Genomic DNA, 13287 nt, shown 5'->3' with positions numbered 1-13287 from the left:
CCCTTCACAAATTTGTTCAGATACTTCAGTGTACATTTTCCACCCTCTTCGTTACTTCATGCCAGTCTAATTTAGGCTCATTAGTTTCAGTATAGAATTATAGAATGGTTTGGGTTGGAAGGGACCTCTAAAGGCCATCTAGCCCAACCCCCCTGCCGTGGGCAGGAACATCTTCAACTAGATCAGGTTGCTCAGAGCCCCGTCCAACCTGACCTGGAATGTTTCCAGGGATGGGGCATCCACCACCTCTCTAGGCAACCTGTGCCAGTGTTTCACCACCCTCAGTGTAAAACATTTCTTCCTTCTATCTAGTCTACGTCTACCCTCTTTTAGTTTAAAGCCATTCCCCCTTGTCCTGTCGCAACAGGCCCTGCTAAAAAGTTTGCCGCCATCTTTTTTATAAGCCCCCTTTAAGTACTGATAGGCTGCAAGAAGGTCTCCCCAAAGCCTTCTCTTCTCCAGGCTGAACAACCCCAACTCTCTCAGCCTTTCTTCACAGGAGAGGTGTTCCATCCCCCTCATTTTCGTGGCCCTCCTCTGGACCCGCTCCAACAGGTCCGTGTCTTTCCTGTGCTGAGGGCTCCAGAGCTGGGCACAGTACTCCAAGTGGGGTCTCACCAGAGCAGAGTAGAGGGGCAGAATCCCCTCCCTCGACCTGCTGGCCACGCTGCTGGTGATGCAGCCCAGGATAGGGTTGGCCTTCTGGGCTGTGAGCGCACGTTGCTGGCTCATGTCCAGCTTTTCATCCACCAGTACCCCCAAGTCCTTCTCGGCAGGGCTGCTCTCAATCCCTTCATCCCCCAGCCTGGATTGATACCGGGGGTTGCCCCGACCCAGGTGCAGGACCTTGCACTTGGCCCTGTTAAACCTCATGGGGTTCACACAGGCCCACTTCTCGAGCTTGTCCAGGTCCCTCTGGATGGCATCCCGTCCCTCTGGCGTGTCAACCACACCACTCAGCTTGGTGTTGTCTGCAAACTTGCTGAGGGTGCACTTGATTCCACTATGTCACTGATGAAGATATTAAACAGTACCGGTCCCAATATGGACCCCTGCGGGATGCCACTCGTCACCAATCTCCATCTGGACATTGAGCTGTTGACCACTACCCTCTGGATGTGACCATCTAACCAATTCCTCATCCATTGGACAGTCCACCCATCAAATCCATACCTCTCCAGTTTAGAGAGAAGGATGTTGTGGGGAACTGTGTCAAAGGCCTTACAGAGGTCCAGGTAGACGACATCCATAGCTTTTCCCGTGTCCGCTGATGTAGTCACTCCATCAGAGAAGGCCACTAGGTTGGTCAGGCAGGACTTGCCCTTGGTGAAGCCATGCTGGCTGTCTCGAATCACCTCCCTGTCCTCCACGTGCCTTAGCATAGCTTCCAGGAGGGTCTGTTCCATGATCTTCCCAGGCACAGAGGTGAGACTGACTGGCCTGTAGCTCCCCGGGTCTTCCTTTTTTCCCTTTTTAAAAATGCGGGTGATGTTTCCCCTGTTCCAGTCAGTGGGAACTTCCCCGGACTGCCACGACTTCTCAAATACGATGGATAGTGGCTTAGCAACTTCATCCGCCAGTTCCTTCAGGACCCACGGATGGATCTCATCGGGTCCCACAGACTTGTGCACCTTCAGGTTCCTTAGATGGTCTCGAACCTGATCTTCTCCCACAGTGGGCGGCTCTTCATTCTCCCAGTCCCCGCCTTTGCCTTCTGCGGCTTGGGCGGTGAGGCTCGAGCACTTGCCAGTGAAGACCGAGGCAAAAAAGTCACTGAGTACCTCCGCCTTCTCCACATCCCGGGTAACCAGGCGTCACATTTCCTTCTGGAGAGGGCCCACATTTTCCCTCGTCTTCCTTTTATCCCCGACATACCTATAGAATCTTTTCTTGTTGCCCTTGATGTCCCTGGTCAGATTTAATTCTGTCAGGGCTTTAAATCACTAGATCATTCATGTCAAATAATAAAATTTTCCTTTCCTCAATAAGGAAAATTCACCACTAAAAAATAAAATTTAACCCACCCCCCCCAAATAAAATTTAAAACCCCCAACACTTATTTTTAGGTCAGCTTCACTTTTTAAACATTACATCTTGTTTGCTTGGATGGAGCAGAAAAAAATGCATCTATTCCTGTTACACACTACCACCCAGTCATCCCTCAGATATAAATAAGGTGGCTGTATTTATTTCAAACTCTGCAGTGAGCAATGTATAAAGTGAGGGGTAAGTAACTGTGATCAAAACTCCCCAATTTAAAATGCGAGGAAAAAAAAACACCACCTTCATTTTTTGCATTTAATGCTTAAATGTTTTATGTTACAGTTTAATATTTTATATTTAGTAATTAAATTTATGATTTTTACATTAATAGTTAGACAACCCAAATCCTCCCTAGCTGAATGATTTCTCCTCCCCGCAAAGTGATACCACCCCGGCCAGAATTCTCCGAGACTCCCCCGCTAACACCCCTTCATTTAAGCGATGGGGCTGTGAAAGGTTTGATCCTTACCGGAAAGCCTCCTGACTCGATTTCTTTATGCTTTAAGACTTGCCTTTCTCACGTTCACAAGGATGGAGTGGGCACAAGGTGAAGAAGTTTTTCCTGAAGTCAAACTTCAGCAAGACTTTATCTTTTAAAACAAATTATTTGGGGATGGAAGATGGAAGTTTATGCTGTTATACACCTAGCTTGTGATAAGTTCTGGGTGCCGATTAAAAACTCCCATATCTAGCCTAATCTATTCAGGATAAATAGAGATGCCAAATTCCTCAAAGACTGCTCAAAAGTGAGATTCTTAAAACTAAAGCGCAAGTTCCAGATCGCAAAATGTGAGCAAAATTTAGATAAAATTGAGTAGCTGCCCAAACTTGGGGATCTGTGAATTTATTTAAGACTATATTTTGGCATCACCACTAGAAATGGGTGAGAAAAAAACCTGCAAAATAGCCTTTAAAATTAGAGATGTTTATATTTTGCACCCTTCCTTTTAGTACTGTGCGTAATTTCTAACAGCTTATTCAAAGCCTCGTGCAGTAGTAGCAGCTGATTTCCCTCGAAACACTTATGTCCAATAATGCTGAAGTTTTCAGCAGACATTCGACTAAGTGATGGGTGCAGCAATCTGCCTTCCCAAGTACTCATTTTCTCTTGGATGTTCCTTCTGAACTGTGCGTGCAGAAGCTGTGCTGCAGAAGCAGCTGGCACGGACCAAAATTAAACCAGAAATACATTGCAAAGTGGACAACCTATCTGTAACAAGCTGTTCCTCTACACGCTGCCCCCCCCCCTCCCCCCGGCATTTCTCCTTTATATTCACCTCCAGTTGCACAGGTGACTTTTTCAGTAACGTTAATTTCAATAAATATTTATAAATTCCTGTTTGTGCAGCTGAATGAATTCCAGAACTTTATGAATGTCCTGAGGACACTGTGGTGTAGTTAAGTCTCTATTTGACTTTTATTAAAATTAGAAATCTTTTCTCAGCTGTTGTGTAACTCTTATGTTCTAAAGGAAATTAAGAGATTCTACTTTTATAACTGCGTGCCTTAAAACAACAGGCAACATACTGTTTCACATCAAGAACTTCCAAAACCTTTGGCAGGTCACAGGTAAGAGCTACCTCAGCCACACACATCAGAGTATCTCTCAACTCCCCACAACCCAAACCCATGAACCTGCGTTAATCAAGGTCTGAAATCCTCCAGTCCCATGGTTTGCAGTGCCCAGGAACCCCTAAATCTCTTCAGCTGGCCAGTGCACCTCTCCCCCTCGTTAGCATCCCCATACTGGGGGGGCTCTGCCCACCACCGGTGCCACGCAGGGCATCACCCCACACCTCCCGTTGCGCTGCAGGGTGCTGGGGACCTCATTGCCTCTTGCCTCCCTGAGGACAACAGGCAGCAGAAGCCATGCAACAACGTTCCCTTGGATCTAAGCATTCAGATGATGGAGGAAAATAGCTGGTCCTCATTTGACTACAGATTGGACAATTTTAAATCCCAGGGAAGAAAGTCCCCAGTCCTTGTCTTAAAATTCAAATACAGAGCTCAGGACAAAAGAGAGTGAGAATTCAGTGTTTCTCATGTAACCAACATGCATCATGCTATAAATGACTGTCTAGGAAAGATCTTGAAATTAATCCATTGCATCTCTTGAAAACTCGGTAACGTAAATCATTCACTATTAACTCTTGAAAATCTTCAGAACTTGAGAAAAAGGGACTCTATCTGTAACATTATCAAATTTCTACTCCGTATCACAGTGAGGACTTCCTACAGGCTGGCGTGAAAGATGAGCACCCCCGGTGAAACTTAACTGCCTAGAAATCAGACTTTATTGTAAACTTTTCTTTTCTTTAATTACCTAGTATAGTTACCCTCTGTAAAAACAGAGGACGAGAATCCACAGCCTCTCAATTCACACAATGGCCAGAATTCAATCCCAGTCTCATGTCTTACATTTTATAGCCGATTCTTTTCCAGAGTTTGCCCAAGGTAATATTCTCCATTCAGTTAATCAGCAGACAGTTCTTTTCCCGTAGTGCAGGGAAGAGAAACTAAAATGCCAGGAAAAAATAAGTCACCAGCAACCCAAGAGATGCAGATTTTATGATGAAAATGACCAGTATCAGCTGTAATGAAAATCTCTATACCGTAGTAAGTTCAGAAGGTTCACCTCCCATCTCTGAGCTTCTCTGTTTGCAATAGTGCGGTGTTAGCGCTCTCAGTATCTAGCAGGTGAAAACATCTGGCTAAATCATTCCTGAAACAAAGGCGTACCTTTTTAACATGGCTAAAAAGATGAAAACTGGTTTCCACCTCCCATGATGATCTTGATTACTGGTAATGATCTCGGAAGTTGAATCCTGAGCACAGGCTAATTCCCTGATCCATCTTCCACAAATCCAAATTGCATGCATGAATTCCACCCTCCTCTTCCCACGCCAGCTAAATTTTATACCCAGAACAGTCTGTCATACAGAATTAACCTATTCTGCTAGGTTAAATCTTTTCATGAAAGATTTCTGAGGCCTATTACATAGACCTTGTGCTTACCCTTTCTCCATGCTCACCTTTCTACAGGCACACTTAACGTACACAAGTTCTAATGACCGAAGTCTCAGACCTAGGTCCGGTCTCAGAAGCCCAAGAACCAGAATCAGGAAACAGATTCCACACTTGCTTGTAGGCAACCTCTTAACAAGGTCTTGAAGAGTAAAAGTGATGGTCTGTATTTAAGGCAAGCAGCTACAGTAAGTTTTCCAGTCCACACAAGAGTAAAAATAAAAATAGAGCAAGTAGGTCCAGGGATATCACAACATATCGTGTTTCTTAACTGTGAGCTCTAAGTGAAGATTGTTAGTAATTGGGACTTGTAATCTCTCCCAAATGAATGCTCTGGGCTCTAACAACATCAAGAGTTCATATTCCAGCTTTTCCCATCTTGTGGGGGCATCTGAAGTCTCTTCCCTCTTTTTGGTCTTTCACAGATCTTGCAGAAACTAAATTATCTTGGAGGCATTTGCTCCTCTCAGATTTGACTGATGGGTTCAAGCGTCATTGGAGAAAAGGGGAGACAGAGAGGCACAGCCTGTGTAACAGCTCACTGCTGCTAAGAGAGATGGTCCCGCTTCTGCATTTCCTTCCTCCCATGCACTTCATCACATAAACCTGCCTACCCTTGTGCTCGTCCTACCTTTCCACAAGGAAAGTGGTTAAACAAGTGCTAGAGCTGGTGGTGGGAAAGCGACAGGAGTACGTGACCAGAGCAGAAGCGAGCGGGATGCAGAGTGCAGCATCGATTCAGCCCATCTTATCAAAACACACGCTCCAAATGAAAATACCGCGGATGAAGTTGCACGTTACAAGTGAACCATTACCAAAAATGAGGACCATCCTGCTCACTGTCCGCCCCTGTTCCCTGCACTGAGCCAATTCAACTCACAGAGCCAGCAGAAAGTCAACCGAGTGAAAACAAGCACACAAAAAAAAGTGTTTTCCCTTCATGACCTGAACTCGCTACTCACAGGGCACGAAAGGCAGCCGAGAGGACAGAAAAGTAAGAGAACAGGAGGCACAGGGAAGGCAGGAACAGGACCCGCACCCCACAGCAGCAACAAGCTGCGACACTGGCCAGCCGTAACACAAAACCTCACGCTCTGGCACGACACGGCCTCCGTTTCCCTCACCTGACGTTCTTGCAAACGGTTTTAGCTATTGAAAAGCTGCTCATCATCTCAATATCTGAGCAGCAGTTCCAAGTGGGAGGGTGTTTTTGTTCACGAGAGGATTATACAAGCAACTACACAGTGAACAGCCCATGCCCTGTTAATGAGTTTCTGAGAAGCAGAGGTCACTGTTGACAGTAGGACAGCAGCAGCAATTACAGTTCGACAACACAGGCAGAGCCAGCTTCTACCAGCAGAAGAGCTGGCGAGGCCAAGAAACTGCCCTTAGCATAACACGCACGAACATCGCTCTTTTCCAGGTTAAAAATAAAACCATTTCTGGATATCGGCAAACTGACAATTTTATTGTCGCCATGTCATTTGGAAAATTTTCTGCATAAAATACAAAACCAAAAGCAAGTAAGACAAAAAAGTTCATGTGAAACTACCATTTCCTCTTTAAATAACCACAAACAGAAAACTTTCCAGCTTATGACAGAGGTACACAGTAAAACATCCCTGCACAAGATTAGACATCAGAAGTGACAAATGGAACAGGCTTACCCATAAAAAACTGTCTGTGCTGACAGAAGCAGGTGGAGGAAAAAAATAGTGCGCAATTGTTCAAGACTTCTGCATCCTACATGGGAAAGATACACACGGACAAAATTAAATTAGCATTTTAGTTACGATTCTTACAAAAGCGGCTTACATACCGAGGAGCAGCAGTTACAGCAGCGGCATGAACCGGCGGTATGCTGAAAGTCTTGCAATAGCTCATGCAGCAATGAGAACAAGAAAGTAATTTTCAAATACTACTATGAGCCGTTTTAATAAAATATAAGTTTATGAACTCAACAGTCTTACTCAGAAAAGTAAACTCTGAGATAATTTTCAGGGTTTGACTGCTAATATCAGGCTTGTAATTTGATAAATCTCATGATGCTGAACAGTTGATTTTAGAAGAAGAGAACTGTAAAATTCTCATCTAGATTATTCCACTGCTGCTGTCTTCAGCTGCAGATAATTCACATCTCTTGTTGGACCTTCGTAACTGCCCCAAAATCTAGATTTTTCAACAAAGAAAATGCATAGAAAGTAGACCAATCTTTACTAAAAAGGCAGCAATTCAAATATCCTTCAAAACTACCTTTACCTTAATGCAGCCAAATATATGTGTCCTTATGTAAGTATTCAGTGTAGACCCCCAACAGTTGAGAAACATCGCACCCCAAACTCCTCAAGCGGCTATATGAAAGTACAGCAAGCCAGCAATCTAAAACTAGATACAAAGTTCAGACCTTAATCCACCTGCAGAAAATACGACGCTTCTAGTTTTCATTTATTAAATAAAAATTAGCATTAATTCCACCAAAGGACTGTAAACGCATGTGGAGGAAAAACCCACGAGCAAGCTGCCTAAAGTCATCAAAGACGCTCAGAACAGATGTGCCTTGCTTTTCTCATCACAAGATTCTAGTTTTTAAGTCATGTGACATGAACTCCTTCAAGAGACCTTCCTCTTACAGGCACAGTTCACAGACAGCACTATTTTTCTTTTCAACATGCTGAGAACACACCTCAAACACTGGTTGATCCCCAGGAACCTCCTAAGTATAAAACTGGATTTCCCACTTTAGTGCTGCGTAACTTAAAGGTCTCAGGCAGTACTCATGCCAGATTGGAAGTCTGATACAATTTTTACACAGTTTCAGCTATAAAATCTGTCTCAGAAATTTATTAAATAAAGCCAGTACAAGTTTGAAAGCTATCCCAATGGTGGGGATAATCCTAAGTTCATAATTGAAAAAGCAGGGGCGTAGTTTTACATGCAGAAAAACACAATGAATACAATAATCCAGCAACTTTAAAGGGTTCACGTGTGCTTAGGTAGAGCTGCTATGTTAGTACAGGTGATTTGTAAATGCAGAAAGCAGGAGTACGTTGGGTGTCACTGGGACAGATGAACTCAGTTAGCGATAGTTGCGATTCTAAATATATGCTTTGGAAAACATAATTTGTTACCCTCGTTCATAAGTGGTTTATTCTTACACTTCAAAACCTCCAAGGGGGAGGCGGGGGGCGAACACATGCACAGTGCCTAGTGCTCAAGTAATAACCCGACACTGACTTTCAGAAACCAACTCTTCCTCAAATAGTATTACAAAAGGTATATGCAGCTGGTGTGCAGAGAAGTCAAAGGAAGTCAGAGTTTAAAAAAGGCAGTTCAAATATAAATACTTCTGTAATAGCGGTAAGGAAAGATTTTAATTGTCGGAAGGAGACTCTATGCAACCAAGTAGCACTTCTCCACCGAGACAGGGCCCACGTGCTCAGAGCGGGAGAGTCCACGTCTTACAGACACTCACAGAGGTCAGGACTGGTTCAGAAAAACCAGTTTTTTCAGAAAGACTGCTCAATTGCAACTCCGTACCTAGGCGGCCTTCGCATAAGTATCTCAATGTCCTACAGAGCGCTGGGTAGGCTTCACCAAAATGCACCAGCATGACAGTCTCTAGTACCTACCTGGGAATATACCATACACGTTCCATTTCTAACGTGATCCCGCACCGAGATGGGCCTCACCAGCTGCTACTTCAGGCTGCAGGGGGGTTACTCAGCCGCACTCGAACTTGGCCGTAGCAAGCTACGCTCAGTTTCTCTGCTTTGGATAAACCTAAACACTAAAGCATGAATGTTTACCTTGGATATCATCCATAAGGCAGGGCAGGAGGACAGGGAAGCCCCTTAGCCACTCTTGCCTCCTCCCCCTCCTGAAGCGAAGGGTCGGACGCTCACTGATGGCGGCGGGGGGGGGGGGGGGGGGGGGGTAGAGGATATAAGGGGATCTCCTCTCCCCTCCCTGTACAATCACAAAAACCATTTGGAAACGCTGGACCACACCTCCTCAGGTCAGAGCTTTTTTTTTTCCTCCACACGGATTCATCTCAATGCTACTTTCTGAATCCCAGGATCAATACTTAAATTACCCCTATCCTACATCAACTAGATGATTTTTCACCATTTCACCCCAAAAAGCTGCAGAAACACAAGTCACACAGTAACGGCACACTGCGACTACACCTTGTCACTGCAACATGACCTAAGGAAAAATAAATTTCACAGGCAGCCTGATTTTCAGTCTTCAATATTAATTTGCATCTTTTACAAAACATGTTACCAGATGCTGTCTCCCCCACCCTTTGCAGAAAAGCCAAGCTACAAACAAAACTATTTCTAAAAGAAGGGAAGAAAATGAAAAGAGTAAGTAGGATCGGAAGATGTTCTTTTCAACAGGAGAAAAAAACCAGGCATCCAGTTAAGTATACAGATCCTTAATTGCTCTTAAAAGACTCTTCGGTACAAAACAGCTTTTCTAAAGCCCAGGATATGAAGCAAAGAACAAGAGATATGAGAATGGTATTTAGCGAACAAAGATACTGAAAAAAGGTATTGCATAATAAAGCTGTTGCAAAATAAAGTCTAACAGGTGCGCTCCTTTAGCTCTCCAGCTACTTGGCTTGAGCCTTTTATAATCACCGATGAGAATTTTATAAAAGCTGAAATCAAAATTAATTATTGAAAAGTACGGCTAACCTATAACGCTAAGTGATTTTCTACCCTGAGGATTTTTAGCTATTAAATGAAATACACAATTGATTCTGCAGCGAGAACGTTCCTGTGGCAAACTATCTTTAGTCTCACTTCACCTAGAACATTGCCATTTATCACTCCTCCGTTTATAAACAGCTACAAGATAAAAAGTAGTAGTTTTCAAGAACTTAGTCAAATCTGAAATGATCTTCTTCCTATTGTAAAGTTAGGATTCTCCCTGTCCCCAACTGATTTCAGTACCTACTTTTTGCTCTAGAAAACCTTATCTAGTCCGTGCCAGGTGTGAATACACCGCATTTAAGAAAAAAATAACTTAGTTTCTAATAGTTTAGCTACCAAAATCTGTACATCTGAAACACCTTATGTTACAGGGAGAAAGAAAAATATAAAAAATAAACTCTGTATATTTCTAAAACAGATTCTTTATAATACAAACATAAGGTGTATTCTTTTCTCATTATCAATGCATCTATTCAATACTCAGTCTAAGAAAGTCTTTATAGTACACATGCATTCTCCATATTTTCAGTATTCCAGATCATCTCTCAGTTCTCATTAGCAAAGAGAATTCTCCACTTAATTCTCACATTTGCACCAATTTATATAATCTTATAACAAAGTCTCCCATCAGAAAAAAAAAAGGAGAATTTTTTTTTTTTTTAAATTAAATATGCACGTTTTTCAAAAGACCTTTCAGATCCTGCTTCTGAAAGTGTCGCCTCTTAGGCTATATACACATACAACGTAAGCCTTTCCCTGGCACATTTACAAAATGCTAACAACGTAAAACCTGCAGATACACAAGTACAATCGCAGGCCATCATCCAGCACTCTGTGCCCATAGGTACGTACAGCTTTTGCTTTTAGAAACAGTTCACAGGAGGCCAGATCCCTTTTAATTTTTTGTTTTTATTACAAACTGCCCACACCTCCAAGTATAAACATTGAGCCCTCCCCATTTCTCATCCCTCTCCCCCCCTCCCACCCACAGAAAGGTTGCATGATAGAGACCAAGGTGAAGCGATTTAAAGCCACATCAACGCCTAACGCACAGAACAGGTTTGGAGAAGGGAAAGCCTAACATTAAAAAAAAAAGTTAAACAGCATCTTGATTCCAAAATATTAATAAATAAAGTATGTAATAAAAAAATTTAATTCTTTCCCATTTTGAAGAATTTCCACAACAGAGGAATAAGTTCAATAAAATAATGTAAAAGCTGTGCTTTTGGAGTAAAAATCAGTTTTAGAAAACAACAGTGTACTGTAGGTTGCAATTATTTACCTATACTTAAGGAAGAAGTCATAGCGCCTCAGGCTTGCTGTCCTTTTATTGTTCCCCATGTATGCCATAAATATGGCTTGTTACTGATACATCATATATATGATATACATACACATACATATGATGCATCTCTGCAGAGGCCCTTTTTTAAAAACGAACAAAAACATTACTCTGGTGTCACAAATATTCCCTGCAATTAAAATGGAGAAATACGAAGCAAAGATTTACTTGTGAAGCTTATCATGGCAGGTACCAGACTGTTCGACTGTTCTTACAGTACAGTATCACGGTAGGAAAGAAAAACCCATCCACTGGATGCAAAAGGTGCTTTTATCTGGGTAGTCAAACTGGGGAAAAACAGGAACAGAGCTACCACTATCCTGAAAGATCTAAGCACCATAGTATGTCTGAAATACACAGTACTTCCAAACAAACTATGAATTCCTTTAGAGATCTGTATCACCAGTGGGGCAAGAAAACAACATCTTAATTTTCTGTTCAGATTTTATTTGAAATCTAATTCAAATTGTCAAAGCTACAAAAAGGGGGAACATTTGAGTTATTTCTGCTATGTCACAACATTCTAAAACAAAATATCACTACTGCCAGCAGATCAGTTACACACATTTCTGATGAAACTTCTAAACACAAAAATGTTTCTTTTGGGAAATAGTCACAATGAAGATATTTTGTACAATATAAAACAATGACAGGTCTACAGATGCCGATACTCGTGAGTATACACGTGCATTCACAAAAAAAAAAAATCAGGAATGCTTTTTTGTTTTTTAACAGACTGTTCAGGCACAAAAACAAAACCGCATTTCCAGTAAGTGACAGCATCATAAAAAATATTAACATTGTCAGTGTTTGCTTTTCTTTGACTTCTTGTGAGATCTGTGAGGAGAACGGGACTGAGACCTGGATTTTTTCCCTGACTTTTTAGGGGATCTGGATCGTGATCTCCTTGATCTTTTGGGTGTCCTGGAGCCAGATGGTGACCTGCAAAAAAATAGTTTTATGTCAAATACTAATTGACAATACCAACTTTTTCTGCAGTTATTTGGCATTCATTTATTGAGCTAAACAAGGTAGAAAAATATTTTTCTCTAGTAAGGGGAAGTAACAGAACGATATCTTGCTTTTGAGAAAAAGGCAATTTTTGCATTATAAGGTTTTTAATGTATTTTAGGCTTAACTTCAGTGCTTAGAACCCACAAGAAAAATAACACCAACTTAGGTCCTTCTTAAACCAACATAAGGAATTCACAACCTTCCACATATGCCTCAACCACCCTGGCTCTTGTATTAACAGCAGCCTATACCCATACAGAAGAGAACAGAAGTGAAAAATTACGTTGAATTGTGTTATGCTGAAATACTTTTGATTCTCATCAAACATGTTCAGCTTGTGATGTAACCCCACAGAAAAAAAAATGGACACTGAATAAACTTACTGTCATCTAACCCACACCTAATACATTAATCTGATAGAATCTAAATTGAATGACCATTGTATTAACTCTAAAAAAAAAAAAAAACACCACACACCTCAAATACTTTTCTACTTCTATTTGAATTCCTAACTTATAGCACAAGAATCTGATTACTGTAAGTACGTACTATGGTTTTCTCAACAGCATCAAAGGAATTTTCCTCAGCATGTCTGAGGAATCTTCTATCAATGAGATATTCTACACCTCTAAAAGAAGTGGAAGATGAACTTTTGAGTTTTGAGCTACAAAGCATCAATACAATAATAAAAATCTCACCCAAAGTTTAACATTAACTAGAGACAAATATTTGTGTCAGTCTGGAGATCAGGAAATACCTACTTCAGAAACAAAAACCCATAAGCAGTATCTAATCTAGGTTTATTTTCATTCAAAAAAAACAAACCATGGGAGAGGAGCTTCATGTAAGCAAATCATCAGTGAAAGACTGCACGCTCACTGTAATTCTAGAAGTTCTATGGGCTACAGAAGATTTGCCCTTTGAAAATAAAAAGCTAATAAAGCAGCAAGGTGCTTTGGTTTAAAGCAGTATTTCTCAAAATTATCAGTAAACAGGTAAACAAGAACATAGAAGCGAAGAGTCTTGAGCTATGGCGGCAGGAGGCTGTATACATTTCAGTCACCAAGTGTCCAAAAGATATTAACCAGGAACATGCAGTATAGTCCATTATGACAGAAAATACTGGTGTATCAAATGTGCTCTGCT

General features: G+C 41.8%; 1 protein-coding gene across 1 annotated transcript in view; it reads right to left on the bottom strand.

Annotated features, from left to right (window-relative positions):
* Positions 1 to 11557: 11557 nt before the first annotated feature.
* Positions 11558 to 13287, bottom strand: part of U2SURP (U2 snRNP associated SURP domain containing) — a 47631-nt gene continuing 45901 nt past the window's right edge. The window contains exon 28 of the mRNA XM_076341005.1: positions 11558 to 12069. Within this exon, the coding sequence (XP_076197120.1) occupies positions 11931 to 12069 (139 nt within the window). The 3' untranslated portion in view covers positions 11558 to 11930. The remainder of the gene's footprint in view (positions 12070 to 13287) is intronic.

This window comes from Aptenodytes patagonicus, chromosome 6, assembly GCF_965638725.1.
Source record: "Aptenodytes patagonicus chromosome 6, bAptPat1.pri.cur, whole genome shotgun sequence".
Lineage (NCBI taxonomy): Eukaryota > Metazoa > Chordata > Aves > Sphenisciformes > Spheniscidae > Aptenodytes > Aptenodytes patagonicus.
This window is presented reverse-complemented; position numbering and strand designations above follow the sequence as displayed.